Genomic DNA, 21407 nt, shown 5'->3' on the forward strand with positions numbered 1-21407 from the left:
CAAGGGAAAAAAAAAGGCCTTAGCAACTTAAAAGAATACTCATTTTCCTTCCAATGCACATTTCATTGAGAGCTTGCTTTGTGATGTGTCTAGGACTACATCCAAGAACAGAGCTTTTGCCTAGATTTACGTATCGCTCAGAAATTAGTGCATTCTTCATGTTTGCAGCCAGCTACCCCAAATCCTTGGCACTTAACTACTGCTTTTCTTTATTAAGGTCTTCTCACCACAGAAAGTTTTCAAAGGACGTGAGCCATGAGAAGGCTGCTCAAAGAAGCCATAGACAGCTCTCCCTCATAGGGATTTGGAAGGACCCACAGTTGTCTGAGTCAAACTAGTTCTTGAGAAGAGTAGATCTAGAAGTCCAGCATTATTCTCACTGACAAAAAGCAGTCTTTTCCTGAAGTTACTGAAAACCATCTGTCTTTTCTGAGGTTAAAGTCAGGTAAGCTTGAAGAGCCTGTGCTGCAGCCACACAGCCTTGCACCGAGGGTAGCCCTTGGCTATGAGCTGGCAGCAGAAGCAAGCCTGTGATTCACAGGACAGGCATGTTCCCTTGCTCTGCATCCTTCAGTTCACTTCCCTGCTTACAAGGGCAGATGTTTGCACAGCTCCTATGCTCATTTCATGTGCAGGGCAGTTCCTGCACTTTTTCTCCCTGAAACTCACAGCAGTGTGTTTGTAAAGAAGGCTCAGGAAGTGTTTGTTTGTTTGTTCATTCTAGATTTGCTCTTTGGCCTTTTTTTCTTTTTTTTTGAGCCAGTCAGGCTGAGAACTGGCTTCATAAAAATCTTCTTTTATCAGCCGTTGGACACTTGTTGGCCCTCTCTGAGAATGAATCAAACTTTTTGAGATTGTCTTCTCACAAGATGGCTTCACTGAAATCCATTGTTCTCAGTGACAGAAGTCAGGAAACATGTTGGCCACTGGTAACAAATAAGCACCAGACCTTTGCTGCGGATAGGGTTGTCCTCCTCCACAGCCACCACCCCTATCTCCACTCAGTGCTCATGACTCTCCTCAGGGATGTACAGAATTCTGGCCAGTAATCCTGCCCAGGTGGATGATAAAGTAGGAATAGTCCTCGCATCTTTCCTTCTGTTACCCACACCTGTCCTTCCTTTAGCCTACTTCTCCTCCTAAGTGAAATCACAGCAAAACTTCTGTCTGTATCATGACTGACTTCTCAGCCTTTCGCTTTCTCAGTTTTACACATTCATCATAGTGTGTCTAAACAGTGCTCACTCAGCATGAGGAGGGAAGGGGGCCTGGAAAAATCACCTTAGCCATGAAACACATCAGAGGTTCCTCCTATCTGAAGGGAGGGCACGTGTCTTATTCAGCGATCTCACTCATGCAGCGAATTTCCCTCCCAAAGAACCTGATAGCTCCTCACCGGCTTGACAATGTCATGGCAAGGTCAGTGCTTCACTAGGCTGGAGGACACTGGCAAGCCCACAGCTCCTTTACTCATTTATTTTTTCCCCAAACCTACGCGTGGTTCACCCACTGGCTCTAGTTCAGAGTACATCAGCTGACAGTCTAGTCAGGGAAACATCACTTCTTGGAAAAGTTCTTCAGCAGGTTCCAAGAACAGAGACACTTTGGGGTTTATTAATGAAATCATCAGCTCCGATGGAGTTTTTCCGTGCCTGATAGGCTGCAAACATGACTTAGATGCCTTCTTTGGGTTTCTACTGATACGGAGATCAGTAGGTGGGAGACACATGCAGATTTTCAGTGGGAAACAATCTAGGCCAAGCAAAAGGATACTGAAGTCAGTATACTGCCTCAGTGTCAGTGTAGAGGAACAAAACCAAAATAGATTTGAAGAGGCATATTTAAACTCATAAAAAAGATGAGTGCTTTGGAGGCAGTGACGTGAGGCTGTTAAATATGGCTTGAAATGTGTCTGTAAAGGTTTCCAGGTTTACTGATTTCCTTAGCTCCTATTTGTTAATGGCGATTCGCTGTATGAATTGATCTTTTTAAATTGAGCCACAGCTTTGTAATCTCTAGTAATTCCATTATTTTCAGTAACACTTTGTCTTTTCTTTCATGCGTGAAAGCAATGGAAACAGACTTATGGAAACCTGGACTGAGCCTTTTTGACACAGGTAAATATTTAAGACATTCAGTAACTAGTCTGGGAATAATTGGTTTCCGTCACACATGGGGAAAGCTAACACTATTCATCAGGCCCATGACACTGCTGATAACAATCTCATTTTAAGAAGTAATTACAGTATTTAAAATGATAAATGAAGTATGTAGTTTACATCCTAGTAGATAAAATTACTCTGAGCCTTCATCATTCTCAAATTCCTGCCTAAAGCAAGAACAAAACAGGTGAGCTCTGGAAAGCCCTCCTGCAGGAAAGGGGTTCTAGCTGCTGAAATCCATTTCTAAATAATAAGTTATTTTGGTAATGCCACAGTTCAGAAGGCAGACTAGAGATGCAATCAGTGAAAAAGCTGACAAATTATTCTGATGCCAATGTACTCAAGAAGGAAAGGCATTCAGATGAGGATTGAGTGGTTTAAACTGAGAATAAATAGTAAATATTATTGAAATTTTATAATGTAGCTTTAATTTATAATTTTAGCCTTAAAAAGTGAGAATATGGAGAAGACAACATTTTTATAACTATTGGTGAGTGAGAAAAAAACACATTGGTAGCAGGCTCAAGAGACAGGAACAAGACTTGAGTAACTCTTAACTAGATGCAGTTAGCAACTGCAGGTCCCAGTATTGACCATATTTAAGGGACCCCTTTCCTTGGGAACATTTAAAGCAGACTATGCAAAGCACATGACAATTTATTACAAAGTATTCTTACAAGGAGCTGGACCATCCAGTGTAAGATGTCTTTTCCATCACCAGTTTTGTTGAGAGGGCTGTGCTGGTGGCCCTTGCAAAGATAATTCCCTTGAACACTCTGCTTACTTCAAAGCCCTGGCGTGACTAATCCTCGTGCTGGCTGCTATGAGCAGCATTGCCCATTTGCATTAGCTTGCAAATCCAGTATCAGCAGTGGTGGCTGTTTAGTCAAAATTTGCGTCAGCCCAAAGAGGAACAGATTTCCCTTCTCTAGCAGTGGCACTCTAAGCCAGAGAGAGGATGCACTTCTATCTGTTGGAGCTTAAGTCTTCAGTGTGTTTATTTAGAAAAAGCTACAGTGCTAATGCCAGTGGTACAGAGGGGCATTTTGAGACAGCAAATGACAGATTGCATTAAATGTAGTGAAAGGTTGGGTGTGGGAGAAGGGATGTAGTATTAATAGTTTCTCAGAAACTGAAGTGCCTGTGTGATAAAGTCTGATGAATTCAGATTGTCACTTCAAAGGACTGGTTTCTGGCGCACATCTAGTCGCTGCTGTCTTACTGAAATGAATGGGAAGTTTAATAAGCGTGGACAGCTGTGACAATCAGTGAAGGGAACTTTAATTAGCATGGAGTAGGCTGCCCATGCACTGAGCTGAAATTCCCATGGCAATAACAACATTAAATTGGACCGGCAGAGCAGGGCGGCCCGTAGACACTGACCACATCCCCAATTAGTGGGGAAGGTTATTTGGCGGGTGACCTTATTGTTAAACAAAGCATAAATCAGCCTGCTGACCCACGGCCTTAGGAACGGGTAACGGCACTCATAAGGGCAAGAACGAGAAGAGCCGTGCTGCCCACGCGTGGGCATCACATCAGCTGTGCGCCTGGGTACAGACCGCAGATTTTATCAGGTGCAGATAGATGTGTGGGGCAGATAGCTATGAATTGACTTCCTCGTACCACTTGGTTGCGAGAGTGAAAGGCACGTGTTTATATCTAACCTCACGACAGCACTAAATCCACCTACTTTATGTTCTTCGAGTAAGGCAGGCGCGGGGAGCTGCACGTACGTGGTGCCAGGCTGGCACATGCTGGGCGCTGTGAGATGGAGCGTGGCACTGGTCTGCTACTGAGGAAATGTCCCATTTCTGCCTGATTAAAGGCCACGCTGGAGCGTACACAGTCATGAAGGGCAAGCTGCCGAGTATTTCGGGTTTTAAAGAAAAAAGCACAGTCATTTTCCTCTGCTTAACAAGGAGAGGTTATGCACAGCTCCAAGTCATTTCTTCCTTTGTTTTTTTTCACATTGCCCATGATTTCCATGCCAGTTCCAAGTGTCACAGCCAGTGCTGGCAGCAAAAAGAGCCGTCACCTTCCTACCACCCTGTGCCTCCTGTCAGCCCATGCCCCCCACGTGGCTGGGGCTGAGTGGCACCACGGAGTGGCCCCATGCCACTGCCAGCTGCTCTCCTTCCTCCCAGCTTCAGCTCAGTTCTTTTGCTCTCATTGGCGTAAGAGAGCATGGGGCTGCTGGCACTGAGCACCCCAAAAAACCATGGTGTGATCCTGTGTAAGATCCAGTGTGACCCTCGGGCAGGAGCAGTGCTTACACACGCACCTCTTGCACGCCTGCCCCACTGTGCGGAGCCCATGTCCTCATCACACCTACAGGCCCTTACACCCTCACCGGCTGCTGGGTGGAAACGGCTCCACTGCCCCCAGCCCCTCCAAAAGGCAGGAAGGGGACAGACCTAAGAGCAGCAAAAGGAAGAATTAGGTCAACCCAGGTCTTTTTCTGGGCCCAGAATTGAGCATTTACTTCTATTTAGAATAACCTCAACTCTTGAAAGATGGACCAATCTTTATATATATATATATATATATATATACACACACACACACACACACACACACACACAAACATTACTAGGCAAGGCAAAGGGACCAGGAGCTGGGTTTATTTGGCCAGAGTTCTTTGCCAAATATTTTCTCCAACCTCAATTTACAATTAATAAATTCTCAAACGAACCAGGCAAATGGAAGTTGAACTGGTGGGAGCTGGAGCTCGTATTTCCCCCCATTTTCTTGAATGTTCCCTGCATTATTACAGCTCAGTCATTAGGATCTTCAACAACCAGCTCAGGTGGTCCAGGACCTCAGGAGCTGTTACAGCTCTCATGCTAGGGTTGCTGGAGGCTGACTGCCATGGAGAGACAAACCCTGCAGCACCTTGCAACTTCTCAACTTCTTTTCTATATTAAGTTCACTCTTTCTGAAGTTACCTCTCTACTGTCTCTCTCTGAATGCAGTAGTCTTTCCTTGACCTGTTGATGAAGATTTAAGGAAGTCTTCCTCTTACTCCTTTTATAGAAACAATATGCAGTTTGCAGAATAATTCTTTTGGCAAACTGCTTCCTTGGCGAGTGTTTGGTTTGGGGCTTGTCTGATCATTGCTGCCTCTTTTAAGGATTATCCCAGATAAATCCCTCTAATCTCGCCATGCTCTAGTGAAAAGGAACAGCTTTTTGTCTTTGCTTGGGAGTGAGATGCTGCATGGTTGGAGACACCTCCCCAGACATTCAGGACATGGGCGAAGTTCAGCATTTTCAAACCCCTTAAAACCAGAAATCACAAATCCCTGTGACTCAGAGGAACTCACAAAGACAAAAACTCATGTTCCCAAGGCTGTAGCATACAAACGTTGCAGCTGGGGCCTCAGCTAAAATTCACTAATAACCCATGAGACTGTTTCCCATGACTTTTCTGCAGGTCTCCACCACCCTTTACTGTTTCTCTGTGCTTTCCAAACTAACCCAGCCTCCAGGGAGCACCTGAAGCCCCATGGCTCGCCTTGCTTCCATCACTGTAACGTGGTGAGCTGTGGTGTTGCCCATGCCCCCTTCTCCAGGCAGAAAACCAACATGCTGAAACCATCACTTGTCTGCTTCCAGCATTGCGCAGCTCCTTGCAAACAGCCAGCAAAATGCAGGCGCTGTGGCAGCACTGCTTGCAGCAAGGAGGCTGACTCACAGAGGGGAGTCAAACAGCCAAAAAAACACTTGCTGGCTCAGTGCTCGCAGCTGTCTGTCCACTGGGACACATTTTAGTGTCATTTCTAGGTGTGCCTGGGCTCTTGTTTTACCAGGAGCCACCCTAGAGGTGACACAGGTGGAAGAGAAAAGTTCCCAGGACGCGCAACCCGTCCTTGGTTCCCTCTCACATTTACCAGCCTCAGGCCACAGGGTGTTGGGCGGTGGCTGGGGGCTCCCTGCACACACGCCCCTCTGTCCCCCAGAGCCAGACAGCCCCTGGCACACCCTGACTGAGCCTCCCCTCCATCTCTCTAGGCTTCGCTTCAAAGGAGGACCTGAACCCGAAGCCACTGGAGGCGACCTCCCAGGGGAACCCAAGTACGTACATCAGAATTAATTTCATAATTAAGCAATGCTACTTTGTTAATTACCTGTTACTAGAATGTGTTCAAATTAAGTAGCAACAGGGAAGTTTCGAAGAATCCCAAGAAACTCAAGGAATGCATTTTCCTCCAAGGAGGACAGGCGACCGATCTCCACCGATCCCTCTGACAGACGCAGTCAGATTTTGCTTCTGTAGGAACAGGAGCACAGCCGAGGTGTGACTTACCTGGATGGCAGATGATGGCTGCTCACCATTCCCTCTTCTGGGGCGAGTGCAGCTCCATGGTCCCGGGGCACGCAGATTCTCTGGGGGGTTTCAATGGCAGAGTACAGGAAACCAATGCGCTGCGGCCAGGGATGGACGGGCAAGCTCTGCTGACCATGCACTCCTTTGGCAATGCGGGCACAGGCACCCTTCCTGCTGCAGAGTGTGGGAGGGAAAAAAACACCTAAGAAAGGGACCCAGCAAAGAGACAGGGTCTGTGTATTGGTGGGGAAGCAGAAGGAGCATCAAGCAGCCCTCAGTCTGAGGATGGAATTGTTCCCTGCTCTAAAAAGCAAACCTTGCACAGCTCTTCATAATTCAAAGGCAGGTTTGCCCATTAACTCGTCTTGAGATGGGGCCCAGAAGAGAAGGAGAAAGGGAAAGCAAATTGCGATTGAAGAATTGGGGTCATCCTCCTCCTCCTCCTCCTCCCAGAAAGCCTCCCTAGGGAGGGGGCCTCACCCTCCCACTGGCCCCCAGGGCCTCCCGTGCCCACCCTCCTGCAGCTGAGTCTCACAGCACTTGCAGCTCAAGGACTTTACATTACACGCTGGCCCAAACATCCCATATGCCAAGGTGCCCAACATAATACTCCTAATATTTTTTTTCCCACCAAAGAAAGTCAAATACACCTAAAACTGGGACAGAAATAAGGAAGAAGAGAGAAGGGGAAGGATCTGCCCTTGCAGACCCAAACTCACTGCACGAAAGCAGAGCTCAGGACAGCTCCCTGCAGAGCAGATGTAGGCTGCTGTCTTGCAGAGCCCTGCTGATGTCCAAGCACAGGAATACTCCTGCCATCCGAATCAGCTCCAGGAATTAAGTTGGAGCAGGCATGTAAATCTCTGCACGCTCAGCCCCTGTTGTCTGAGAAACTTCCACTTCCCATGTATACATTGCATGATGTATTTCCCTTTTAAGGCCAGGAAATTCAGGAAAATTTGCACGTTAATTGAGGTATTATTTGTTGTGAGTTCCCAGCCTTGCCTCACTATCTGCTGTGAAAGAACACAGTTTTCTGTCACGCTTCTATAATTCAGCATTATTAGAATTAGAAAAACAGACAGCTACGGGAGAAAAAAATTGAAAGTAATGAGATGGGAGGCAGTTGCATAAGGCGGTAGGAACAATCGGCACTTTGTTGCCTTCGGGCTATCTGATGATTAAAACACTATTTTGGAGAGTCTGATTGGTAGGAGGCACCATCGGAGAGAAATCAAGAGATGCAGACGGCAGGAGAAAACGTTAGCGCTCTAGTTAAGCCAAATGTTTGATCCCGCTTCGGGTCACGGTCCAGCTGCCAAGTGAGTCACCACTAACATGCAGAGAAGTAGGGGCGGGCTGGTAGGCACTGCAGGCAGCACTTGCAGAAACACAAAGACCGGGCTCATCTGTGTCATTAGCAGAAGGCGTTTCGGTGCAGGCCTAGGTTTTCTAGAAGGACTTTTAGCTGAGTGAGGCAGCACCCAAAAATGGTGCTGCATGCACACAGGCAGAAGTACAGCTGTACTTTGTGGGAAGTACAGCTATAAAAAGGACCAAAAGCATTTTACGTGCTTTTGTCTCTCCCCTCAGGTTGCAAGGTTGACTTGTCCTTCTTGATGGATGGGAGCTGGAGCATCGGTAAACGCCGCTTCCAGCTCCAGAAGCAGTTCCTCGGTAACGTGGCTCAAGCCCTTGGCATTGGCAGCGCTGGGCCCCTGATGGGCATCGTCCAGTATGGGTAAGGGCCGCTTCTGCACTAGCTCACCTGCACCCAGACAGGCCAGGGCAGAGCAGAGCAGCAAGGTCATCCAGCTTTTCACCTCTACCGCTGCCTAAGGTTGAATATGATCCAAAATTACACCCACCATGGTCTTTTCAACAGATGCTGAGATGAGCACAAGCAAGCATGCATTCATGCGCAAGAGACTACAGACCTAGCTCTGTTTCGTTATGGCCACAAAACAAGAATTATAACATTTGGAGATGCTTGTTGCTGAAACGCTATCTAAATCCCCACCAGTGTGGCCTCCTTGATAGCTTATATTCTCACTCATATTCATGGCATGGGGGCATTTTGTTCCAGTGCCGGTGCTCCCATCTTGGGGCCTCTACTGTGGCTGTGTGTTAGCCTGAGCCGCGTGAGCTGACCAGCCCTGTCTTGGGGGGAACCCAAAGGCAATAGGGCACAGTCATGCCAGATAATGGCATCACCTTGCCTTAACAAATTTTGTTGGGCTCCTTGCTTCAAGAGAGCAGTTTGTCCCCATCTGCTGCCTTCCCTCTCTTCTGGCATGGCCTAGAAAGAGCTACTCCCACCACCGGTGGGTGGGAGCGTGCGCCCCGACAGCAGCGTCTGTGGGGCTAGTGCATACTGAAGGCCTCGCGCCTGCTCACAGGCCAGGTAGCACAGGCAGCTCCTATAACTCCTGTACTTCTGTATGTAAGGCAAAAAAGCTGACAACTGCTTCTTATTTCTTCTTTTGATCTGCTAGTGATGACCCTTCCACAGAATTTAACCTAAAAACTTATGCCAACCCTAAGGACCTAAGAAACGCCATTGAGAAAATCCCACAGAAAGGCGGACTTTCCAACGTTGGTATGTGACGGGCTGCGTGCACGGCCTCAGCTTGGGGAGGGCTCCGGGGCCTGAAGCGAGCTTGTGCCCCGTCACCGGGTGTGGAGGCCATGAGCAGCAGGGCCTGGTGCTGGGGCAGGGCTGGCTGGAGCACACGCTCTGCCTGTGATGTGCCTTCCTTGGTCCAGGCTGCTGCGAGTCCATCACGAGTGGCCAGGATCTACCTTCCTCCTCATGGACAGATCCCACTGATGCATTGGTGGTCACCTCCAGCCGCTGTGGGACACCAGGCGGGGGCAAATGGGGCTCAGCACAGCTGCCAAGAGGGTTCAGGAGGTGCTGGCACCAGCAGTGGTGACCTCCCTGCTTGCTCACGCAGCCCCAGAAACCACTTTCCCCAGCTCTCAGCATGGCTCTAACACTTGGGCCTACACTCTGTCCACCATTTCAGGAGTAGGTTGTTCATATCCCTGGAGGTACTGTCAGGCATCACCAGACAGAGCACTGCCAGATCTGTAACTCATCCTCAATCTCCTCTTTCTTTCCAGGAAAGGCACTTTCGTTTGTTAACAAAAACTTCTTTTCGGATGCTAATGGAAACAGAGGTGGAGCGCCCAACGTGGTCGTGGTGATGGTGGATGGGTGGCCAACCGACAGAGTGGAGGAGGCCTCCAGGCTGGCCAGGGAATCAGGGATCAACATTTTCTTTGTCACTATTGAAGCAGCTGCTGAAAATGAGAAGCAGAATGTTATCGAGCCAAATTTTGTGGACAAGGTACTTACTGGGCTGGGCTCTGGCTGGAAGTTTGGTGTTAACATTTTTCTAGTGATTTCATTCAGAGAGCTTAAGCAGTCCCTCTCAAAGGACATCTTGCTTTCTTACCTCTCAGGGTTACTTCTGGTCCGGCTTACACTGTCTTAATGTCTCACATACAAAGAGGCAGCAGTGCTGAAACCAGAAAGGGGATCTTTCTGAAACTTGCTAAGAGAGACAGCAAACTGTCTGACAACAAAGCTCTGGTCCGAGGCACATCACGGAGCAAACGGCTCTTTGCTGACTACCCGTTGGCACAAACCTGCAGTCATTCTGAGGCAAGAGGCTTTCTGAATGTCCAGCAGCATGACAAAGCACAAGCACAGCCTGAGCTTTCTGTGACCTCCTGCTGTGCCTCTCCCACCTGGCAAAGGCTGGGAATCCCTGTGCCCTTGCTGCACTGACAAGCAGGTCCCACGCATACCAGGGCTGGGACACTCTACACACAGGCACATCTCAGTTGTTAGTCACACTGGATAGCTGAAGCATTTTGTTTCCGTGCTTGAGCTGATGTGGGTTATTTTTCCTTGGTTATTTATTTCTGCTGCTATGAACTCTTGGAAAAGGAGCAAATCTCTGTCATGTGCAGAAAAACAAAACAACAACAAACAAACGAACAGAGAACACAAGCCTTGCACTACTTGCTTTTGGCACTAATGGTAGTTGTCTGCTCAGTAGTGCCTCAGGACAAGCTGGCACAAGGTTATGGCAGGAGGCATCTACCAAGTACCAGACCTGCCTGAGCTCAGGAAGCAGGGCAGATATCTGTTATTTTCAGAAAACAGACTCCTGTCTGAGTCATGTTACTCTGCCATGAAATAATTTTCCATGAGTTTCAGGGCTGTTCCAGAGGGCTCCACTGTCTCTGGTCAGCGTTTAATTAGACTATAGCCTTATTTGCATTTACTTTTCAAAAAAGCAAAGCAACAGCAAGTCTCTGTGAACCTGCCAGAGAGCACAAGTGGTAGTAGAGGTGACTCAAGATAGGAAGGTAAAGAGGGAATGGTGACCTAACACAGCTGCATCGTGACACTAAAATAGCCCACCAGACCCCCACATGCTCAATTTCCCCCACCCCCTGCTCTGTGCTGCCCCTACTTCCTAATTGCACTCACCTGCTTCTCACTGATCCTCCAAAAGCTTCCCTCAAATCTGCTCCCTACAAATATTCAGTTACAAAGATATATATATATATATATATATATATATATATATATATATATATATTTCTACCTTCACGCGCTTTTTGCATTGCTTGTTCTTTTTTTTCTGCTTACATGGGTGCAAGCCAGGGAGAAACCAACTTCAGTCCCAAGTTTCAGATCAAGGCAGCACGGTCTGTCAGCAGGCACAACTCTCCTGGTTGGCCTGACCCTGGGAGGGTAGGAGCTGACGTTGCCGTCTGGCAAACACGTGGGCTCCCAGGCTGAGCCATGCTAACAGTGCCTCTGTGATTTGGATGCTTTCTCTGCAAACAATATAACTTATCTAAAAAAGCTTGACAGGTCGCAAACTTGGTTATTACACTTCTTTCACGGCTATAATATCAGCTCCATCCCACAGCTTTTTTTGAAAAAGGGCAGAAAAACCTGGCTCCTTAGACGAGCATCTGTGATGTTACATTGACGTCATTTCCCAGGGAAGCAGATGGTGACTGGAGGAGAGGCCACTTCAGACTCTAGCATCGCTCTTTCCAGGAGCCTAAATTTACAGTTTAGCTAAAATCCCAGCTGAAGCAGGAGGACTGAATTTCCGCTGCATTCATACTTGTGGTGTTTTGCAGGCAGTGTGCAGAACAAACGGTTTCTATTCCATCAGCGTGCCCAGTTGGTTTGGCCTACACAAGATCGTCCAGCCCCTGGTGAAGCGGGTCTGCGACACCGACCGGCTGGTGTGCAGCAAGACGTGTCTCAATTCAGCCGACATCGGCTTCGTAATCGACGGCTCCAGCAGTGTCGGCACTGGCAATTTCCGCACTGTCCTCCAGTTTGTAGCCAACATCAGCAAGGAATTTGAGATTTCGGACACCGACACCCGCATCGGAGCTGTCCAGTACACGTATGAGCAACGACTTGAGTTCAGCTTCGACAAGTACAGCACTAAGCAGGACGTGCTGAGTGCTATCAAAAGGATCAGTTACTGGAGTGGTGGGACCAGCACAGGGGCAGCCATCAGCTACACCTCTGAGCAACTGTTCACCAAATCCAAACCCAACAAAAGGAAGATCATGATTCTGATTACAGATGGCAGGTCTTACGATGATGTCCGAGTGCCAGCCATGGCAGCTCACCAAAATGGTAAGCTCTTCTGTTATCTGCTCTTCCTGAACACTTCCACATTTATCCAGGTCAGAGAGACACAGTTTGCTATCATGTGGAGACACTGGAGGAACCCTTAGGAAGGAAGCATAGCACCTCATCCTGGGATCCCATCAAGCTCTAAACAAGACCAGCATCTGTTCTCTATCTGAATGAGGAACTTCCAAAAAAATCATACAGAAACAAAAAGATGCAGCTAAGCCTAGGAGATCTCTGCAGATTTCTCCTGTCTTAGTAACACATGAAGCCTCCTTTGGCTTTCCAGTCAGGATATTCATACATCTCACAGCACTATTGTAAGACATTGGAGCAAGAAGCTGTTGTTCAGATCCCCATTTAGAGCTTTACTATTGTCTAAGCCTTTTTGCTGTTGGCAACAGGCAGTGTTCCAATGCACAAACCAGGCCTTTCTTCCTATTTGACGATGCGACTTTAATACAGAGAAGGTACCGCAATTCACTGCCCATTTTTAGTGGCCTGGTAACTATGTTTGCAGTATTGGTGTTAACCAATTTAATTTAATGCAATGAAAACTGTTATGCTCATTCTTATCTCTGGGTTTCTTTCCAGGAGTTATAGCTTACTCCATTGGCGTTGCTTGGGCTGCTCAAGATGAACTGGAAGCCATTGCAACAGATCCAGATAAGGAGCATTCCTTCTTCGTGGATGAATTTGACAACCTCTACCAATTTGTTAATCCACTCATCCAAAACATTTGCACAGAATTTAATTCACAGCCACGGAACTGATGGAGTGGAACAAGGCAGGATCCTTGGGCATCATGATGAAGGCACAGAAAATGCTACCAGAGTAATGCCAGCCCTGAGCTCAAGAAATACCAGCACTGGTTTTCTCTGGCACTTTCCGGTTAACAAAGTTGATTGCATCCCTATGTATGATAATGCTCTGTGTAGGCTGTTGATTTTTTTTTTTTCCCCCCTGCAGGCTTCAGAACCTCAGATTTGGATGGATAGTGAAAGAGGAGGAATTAAATGGAGGTGTTGGAAAAGCTGCTTCCGGTATAGATCCCCAGCTCATCTGATTCCCACCTCTGGGCACACACAGGCTTGTGTTCCAGGGTTTCACAGCACATCACTGATACCACAGTGTTGTTGGACAACCCATAAACCCTGACGACCTGGTCTCAGCACCCTCACCCTTTAAGATGTGCCATCTGCTTCCTGGGGAGCCAGGTCCCTTCAGGGAGCAGCAACGCTGCTCAGCTACAGTGGCTGAAGCACCTCCACGTGACACCGCCTGTCACCCATCATACAGGTCAGGACTGAAATCCCAGACACAAACTGGGAAGTTAAACTTCAGCTAGTGCAAATTCAAGTATTGAGATTTATCCAAACTCAGAGACTGGAAAACCAGAGAGAGGCCAGAGTCAAGCTGTGGGATCTGCAACCATTTAGCAGTCCCAGTAAAGCTCCAGATCCACACAGGAGCTGGAATCTAATCTCCCACAGCACTGCATTAAAATGTGGTTAAATAAAAGAAATAACAACCTTACCCCCTTAGCTCACTGGCTCCACTTCACCATGTAGCTCGAGACCTGCTGCATAGCAGGAGAGCTGCAGACGCAAAGAGGTTCCTTTGATAAAATTGTGGGTTTAGGCTGCACACTGTCTGAAAGGTGTTTGAGACCCCCACTGCTCTATCATTAAACTACGGCACAGTTAGAACATCTTACAGCAGTCTTCAGTGTGAGGATAATTATTTGAGAGCCATTACAAGGATTTAAGAGGAAAGCATCTTAAAGTTCTGTATTATACACTGGGAAAAGTAGTATTTCTAAAATTTAAAGATTCTTTTCTGAATTTGGGGTGGACTTCTGTTTTATGGATTAATTTCAAAATATACTTTCTACAGCCTTGAGTTATTCAGAATTCACAATTGTTTCTTACGTGAAGAGGTAGCCATACTGCTGGTCAGCAACAGAAGGAATGACACATTAAGAGGGTCTAAAGGATTGCACTGCAATTAGGAAGCAGCAGTTGCTGGTTGTTTCCATCCAGTGTCATTTAAGAAAATACATTCCTTAAGCAGAAGTTACGGAAGGAAAGGGATGATGTTTCAGTGCCAGTAAAAATGTGCATGTTCATGCACCTTATGGCAGTCAAATCAACACCACATCAGGCTTGTGGAAATAACAGGAAACTGGAAGAAATTAAAGCTCAAATTTCACATCTTACTCACAAACCTGACTTTTAATAGCCTTTACAGTTTTAATAAATAACCATGATCCAGGATGTTGTTATTCACATAAAAAAACTAATTGAAGTTGCCAAAGGAGACTCCTTTCTGTCAACAAAATATACATGATCTTCCAAATCTTTGTTTGGAAATATAACTGAAGCAGCTTAAAAATTACCAGTGAAGTAACCATAATTCAAATTAACACAGACAGCCACTTCTACGTGATCTCCCTAGCATGGTAACATAAGCCAGGCTAGGGTCCTTTCACGAGGTGACCCAACCATTACTACCAAAAGCAATACTGGATGAAGCAGTGGTTTTACACAGGGATGGTTCATATCTCCCTCTTTAAGAAAAAAACATTCAGTTCTAGCTTTAAATGAACTTTATCAATATGATAATGCTACCTTCACAGAAGACACAGGTCATTGCCAGCTTCCAAAGAACAAAAGCAAAGCAAAGTCATAAAAGATATTTGCACACAGTTTTTAACACTAACCTGTGCTGCAGCACTTCTCCAGCAATAGCCTCTTGGCTTGACAAAACCAACCATTAAGGATAGAGAGTTACATAGAGGAGCAGCCCTGATAGCCCCATCTTCAGACCCACTTCCCTCACCACTGTTCTGCTGTTAATTCTCTGTCAATAAGGAATATTACATGGGCTGGATGAACCCAAACACATACATCAGATTTACTGGGGACTTTAATTCAGATGCCAGATTTATCATCTGAAAACCCATTTGCTTGCGGTTTAATTTGTCGCTAGCTGAGAAGGCCTAGGCCTTAACTTCTAACTACTCTTAAGATTGCAGCCTAATTTTTAATGCAACAGCTTACCACTGCATATCAATTTCCATACTGGCCATACCCTTGCAGCACAGGAGACTGGCACTCCTACACAGATGCTCCCAAAGGCTGTGCCTGTGCTCCCCCAAAAGCACAGCACAGATGGCCAAGGTATTAGGAACAGCTGGAGCCACAGGTGTTCTTTAGGACAGACATTTCAACTTCTACCAAAAGCTTAAAGCAACAACAGTGAGTTTTCAAACACTCCCCACAGAAAAGCTGAAGAGCCATCTTCCACCACAAGCATTTATTAAGGGCACAGCAGGGTTTGTTGTTGTTGAAATGGTTTGTCTTAAGTTCACAGAACACCCATGGTGCTCAGTTGCCAACAAGCAGCTTTATTAAGTTCTTGAGATGATCTTCAAATTAATTTTTCATCTCTCATTTAACCTGAGATGCTCTACCCATAAACACTGTAAACTCTAGTGTAATCCTCAGAAGCTGCCAGAATACGACCTGTGTTCAACACAAGTGTGGATAAGCACAGAACGCACTTCTCTTTTAACCCTTCACCTTTCATAGCAATGAAAATACTCATCACATCTACTGAAGTCTCTAAATAATATTAAAAAATGATAATACAGCTTCATAAATGTTTGAATGGGGTGTATTTGGAGAAAGAAGCAGAGCTCTTTTTGTAACATATACAAGCTGTTTTGAGCTTCTCAGTACAAGTTGCTATATATTTTGCAATAAAAATGTCCCAAAGGCATTCGAAGTATGTTGCCTCATATGTAATTCAAAAAATAACTTTCAAATATGGTCCATGTTATGTTAGTTTCTGAAACGCAGCTGGTGCTTTCACAAGATTTTAGCAGACCTAGTAAGGCTGGAAAAAGACCCAAGTGTTTCATGGTTCAATGTTTTTGTTTTGTTTTGCTTTTTTTTTTTTGTTTTTTTTAACATACTCAGCTGAAGGAAAAAAAAAAGTCTAGAAGTGAGCTAGCAGAGGAAGGACCACCAAATTACTGATCAGAGGAACTGGACTTTGGACCAGAGTCTACTGGTTTGAAAGGCCTTAAACTGCATGTACTTTTACTAAGTCTGTGAGAACATGTCTTATTTGAAACTGTACTGACCTTTGGGGTGAAGCTGCAGCCTGGCTGAGGCATCCAAAAGAGTAGGGCACCAACGGGTTGGGCCTAGAGGGAGGCAGGCAGGCAGCCAGAGCAACTACTCACTGGATGTACAGCCAAAAGGAGGTCTGATCACCCTCTCTCTAGGACACGGGCATCTTGGCACTCAGGAGTTGGGCTGGTGGCTTATCACTGCTCAGCAGTCACAGTGCAAAGCATGCACCAGGAAATGGACGCTAACATGGGGGAGCTCAACGTGGGGGCAGCACCTTTCCCTCAAACTCCAGCAGCAACTCCCCGCATTGCATTATGTAAACAACCACAGTTCAGTTACCTCAACAGACAGAGGTAACAACCCTGTTTCTCAGCAGTGTCTTACCAAGGCTAGTCTGGATGTAGGATGCTTGAAACCACCGCTGTCACTGTGCACAAGAGGCATTGTCCGCCATGTGCACCCTCCGGCTCCTCAGCTGCTGCTGCTCTGCTGCTTCTGTGGTCAGAGGCTTTCCCTGTGGCAGCTTCTCAGGTTGCTCCTCCCTTGCTCCTCCTACCACCACTCTCCAGCACATAAAGTAACGGTGCCAGGAACCAGGAAAAAAATCTGGGGTTAAACATCCAGACAGGCCCAACCCGACCTAAACTTCCTTCATGGATCTACTACCCTACCCATCAGCTCCACAGGTCCTACCCACGCTGAGGTGGCAAGTCAAAGCAAGCAGTAAATATGAGAAATGTGACCTAGATACCAAACAGTAAAGAGTTTTCTGTGCTATACATACCTTAATTTGTGCCGGGTCCTGCACCTGGGACAGGGCAACCCTGGCTATACATACAGACTGGGCAACGAGACGCTGGAGAGCAGCCCCGCAGAGAGGGATCTGGGGGTTGTGGTTGACAGCAAGTTGAATATGAGCCAGCGGTGTGCCCTGGCAGCCAGGAGGGCCAACCACACCCTGGGATGCATCAAGCACGGCATTGCTAGTCGGTCGGGGGAAGTGATTGTCCTGCCCTGCTCTGCGCTGGTGCGGCCTCACCTCGAGTACTCTGTGCAGTTCTGGGCACCACGGTACAAAAAAGACATTAAACTGTTGGAGAGCCTCCAGAGGAGGGCGACGAAGATGGTGAAGGGCCTAGAGGGGAAGACATATGAGGAGTGGCTGAGGTCACTGGGCCTGTTCAGCCTGGAGAAGAGGAGGCTGAGGGGGGACCTCATCGCGGTCTACAACTTCCTCACGAGGGGGACTGGAGGGGCAGGTGACCTATTCTCCGTAATCACCAGTGACAGGACCCACAGGAACGATGTTAAGCTGAGGCAGGGGAGGTTTAGGCTGGACATCAGGAAGAGGTTCTTCACTGAGAGGGTGGTCGCACACTGGAACAGGCTCCCCAGTGAAGTAGTCACTGCACCAAGCCTGTCTGAATTTAAGAAGCGTTTGGACTGTGCACTTGGTCACATGGTCTAAACTTTTGGGCAGATCTGTGCGGTGCCAGGAGTTGGACTTGATGATCCTTATGGGTCCCTTCCAACTCGGGATATTCTATGATTCTATAATTGATTTTGTGGTTGAACGAAGTCACCCTCTCTGTCCTTCTTCTAGCTATTTTTCTCTGCCCACCATAATGGAAAGAAATTAAGCCAGTTCCATTTTCTTTTCCACCACCATCTCAATTTGAGGAAGTCTTGGACAACAGCAAGCAACCTACGTTTGCTAAGTCACCTCTACATTAAAAACATCGCAGCGTTATCTGTATAACCGAGTGTCTCAAATCCCTCAAGGTAGTCTTTAGGCCTCCTGTGTGGGAGGGTAACTCCTACATTGTTTTCTCCTTACCTCACAAATCTTCTGTTGACCTTCTGAAGGCAGAACACAGGCTGAATGCATTTGTACCACCACTTCATACAACAATCCCTATTTTCCTCTGAGGAGGGAAGAGGAGTAGGACTAAAGCAGAAGGCTTATTTTACCTACCGGGGAGAGAGAAGAGACAAGAACTTTTGTCCCACCTACAATCTTAAAAACCCCAACAGGACGGACTTGCTGACAAGTTGTTCTGCTCGGTTCTGTGTAGGTTCCCATACCACCCCCTCAGCAGCATCATTCTGAGCGTTTTTCCCGTAGCAACGCAGCTACCATCTGTGATGTGTGGTTTGCTCTCTCTCATCCTCTCCCCAAGGGCAGAACCATGTGCTTATTTTTATTTTAAACAAATGTTCTACCCAGGAAGCGCACCACGTTTCACCGTGATTAGGGGAGGCTGATAGTTCCTGAGCAACGGTACCATACCCACTCTGCATGCATCTTCAGCCGAGGCAGACAGCAGGGACTGTGTGCCTGATGCAGGGTGCCAACAGTGACGAGGCAACAGAACAGTACAAAAACAAGACATATGGAGAACAGAGATATTGAGACAGCCCCGTAACCCTCAGCACAGTTCAAAAAGTTCACGTGAAGTCACCTCAAGCCCCTCCACACCCAAGGCTACTACTTGTGCTAGACTGTGTGTACTTCCCCCTCCTGGTACATACTCCAAGAGCACAAACTTTATGAGAAAAAACACAGAATTATGAACACAATACAAAATGTTGAAAAATAGTATTTATTAGCACCCAATTTACATAATTATATGGTACAAATGACACTTACTTGCTGCTGTAACATTAAATAAAGCTGCTCTTAAAAACCATTGCTTATTTCTGGAAGTCCATGTGATTTTGCTCAGCACAGAACGCGGGTACAGTATACAGCTATCCCACTTCACTACTGTCATATCAATATAAATACCTGCGTGGTTACCTCAACGTGGTCTCATTTTAAATGGCTCACTAACATATGCAGATCTATATAATTTCAAGGACAAAATAGTTATCTGGATTATTCAGGCAAGTGAATGTAGCTTTAAATAGAACCCATCCAAGAAGTTTCACGAAGTATAAATTGCAGTGAAAAAGAGAAAATTCAGGGCTGCAATTGTGAAGCTCAAAAATATAGCGGTGTATTTCAAAATAATCTCCCTCTGAATTTTCTATCTTGTCATTTTAGATATTTATCCAGGATTTTAAAATATTGAATTTTAGTAAAAGTTTAATACTAAGTGTTTGAAGAAGCATTTTCATGTATAGCAAACTTTTATACCTTTTCTTATAAAGGCTTATCAAATCTTTGATCTTTGGAGAATGATCATTTTTTCACTTTTTTTGTTTCCCACAAGAAGCCTTTCCAAAATCTTTGAAACACGTGAATTTTTTGGATCCTTACTCCCAAGAAAACCATTTTCTTCACAAATTAGAAAACAGTATTTCTCACTTAAAAAAAACATTCACTTTTGTACAACACTAGCATTTAAACAAGGTAGTTTGGTGGTATTGTAGTTCTGACACAGCTTTGTACCGAGCCATACACAAACTGACAAGCAGACTATTACTCAACAAGTAGGCATTTCTCATTTGGATTCACCACTTTGCAAGACACTTGAAGCCCGATATTGTTTCAAAGTAGTCACTCAAAACTGGCGTGCAAAATCATAACCTCAGCATAATTCTGAAGGGGAATCTTAATTTCCTTTAGCTGTTTAAGCAAGAGTTCATATATAAGTCACAGTAGCCTTTTCCTATCAACTGTCATGGAAGTGGCCTAGAACAGAAGAGGAGCAAACGGAATTACTAACATTTAAGTGGTTCCTACCTGTGGCACCTTCTCTGAAAGAACTGTCAGGTAACTAAATTCAACAGGTTTTTGTTTTGTTTTGCAGGGGGAATAGTTGAATGTAAACAACAACAATCCAAACTGTGATCACAATGAAGATTACTTCAATTTTACTAGTGAAAGTTCCATAATGCAAAGAAATATGCCTGATTTTTATTTATTTTTTTTTTATTTTTTTAACCTGACAGTTTCTTTTAAAAGAAACCGACTGAAGATATTTATACGAAATACAATGCAGGTATGTGCTGACAAATATTAATAGAAAACCTTACAGCAACAATATTTTTCTTATCACAGATTTCTGTAAGTTTCAGGTGCATGATTCAAGGAAAATGTAGCACAAGACTGCTTTTCAGTCTGTTTGGGCTATAAAGGTACAATAAATTATTAGCAAACGTGCTCATTTCGCATTTCCAGAAAAAGTGCTCACATACGAGACAGTTTTCAAAACCTATGCATGTTTGTAGATGCCTGACTGCACGGAGACAATTCTAGGAGCCATACATCTGAAAACAATCTACATTCAAAAAGCACTCTCTCATTGATAGGAAAAATAAAAAAATAAATTCTCAATGGAAAAATATTAGCTTGAAGTCCATTGCTTTTCCCTTATACAATGTTTTTGGCTGCTTTTGTAAGCAATGCAAAGCAATGAAAATATTTGGCTTGGAGACAAGTTATCCCTTTCCTTACAGAGCAGGACAAATCCAGCTGCGTAAATCTTCTCAGCTTTCCAGCCTAACAGTCCGGTGTGGGGACCAAGGCTTTCTGTGAAATAGCAAGGAACAATTTTGGGGCGGCTGCAATTCAAGCAGAGGGAATTGTCCACACAAGGCTTTGAGCAGCTTCAAAAGCACATGTGCAGGCATGGTTTGAACATGGGGGTGACCTCCCAGGATCACAGAGTGGCCTGGCAGCACAAACTGCACAAAGTTAGTGGAGCACACAACACCACGACTCAGTCAGGAACAAGGATGGGCTAAAGTGCATGTATTACTGAATGCCGCTTTAGTTCATCTATACTTCAGACTTTGTCATCCAGCAACAAATCTCTCTTGACAATGACCCTGTTCAGACCCACGAATTGTACTATGGAACTGGAATTACACCTTCTGTAGTGGAATTGAGATTCTCAGAAACCCTAAATGGTACAGTACTTCCTAAATTTTCACAACTGACAACAGAGCAGAAAAATTAGGTCAGCAGGTGGGATAAGAGAGAACTCAGTAGACTTAAATGAACTGGGAATAAGGAGGTACAGAACAGCCTTTTGGTGGTGGGAGGAGCGGGACCAAAGCCCAAACCCCAGTACCCTTCAAAAAACAGTCTGAAAAAATAAACAATAGTCCTTTACGAAATATATCTTGCGATGAGAGTCT

The 21407-nt window shown here is 45.7% G+C and overlaps 1 protein-coding gene across 1 annotated transcript in view; it reads left to right on the forward strand.

Annotated features, from left to right (window-relative positions):
• Nucleotides 1-12950, forward strand: part of VIT (vitrin) — a 35735-nt gene extending 22785 nt beyond the window's left edge. Inside the window, exons 12-18 of the mRNA XM_035560368.1 lie at nucleotides 2070-2117; nucleotides 6176-6238; nucleotides 8085-8232; nucleotides 8987-9090; nucleotides 9618-9844; nucleotides 11667-12180; nucleotides 12772-12950. Of these exons, the coding sequence (XP_035416261.1) occupies nucleotides 2070-2117; nucleotides 6176-6238; nucleotides 8085-8232; nucleotides 8987-9090; nucleotides 9618-9844; nucleotides 11667-12180; nucleotides 12772-12950 (1283 nt within the window). The remainder of the gene's footprint in view (nucleotides 1-2069; nucleotides 2118-6175; nucleotides 6239-8084; nucleotides 8233-8986; nucleotides 9091-9617; nucleotides 9845-11666; nucleotides 12181-12771) is intronic.
• The last annotated feature ends 8457 nt before the right edge of the window (nucleotides 12951-21407 follow it).

Source organism: Cygnus atratus, chromosome 3, assembly GCF_013377495.2.
Source record: "Cygnus atratus isolate AKBS03 ecotype Queensland, Australia chromosome 3, CAtr_DNAZoo_HiC_assembly, whole genome shotgun sequence".
Lineage (NCBI taxonomy): Eukaryota > Metazoa > Chordata > Aves > Anseriformes > Anatidae > Cygnus > Cygnus atratus.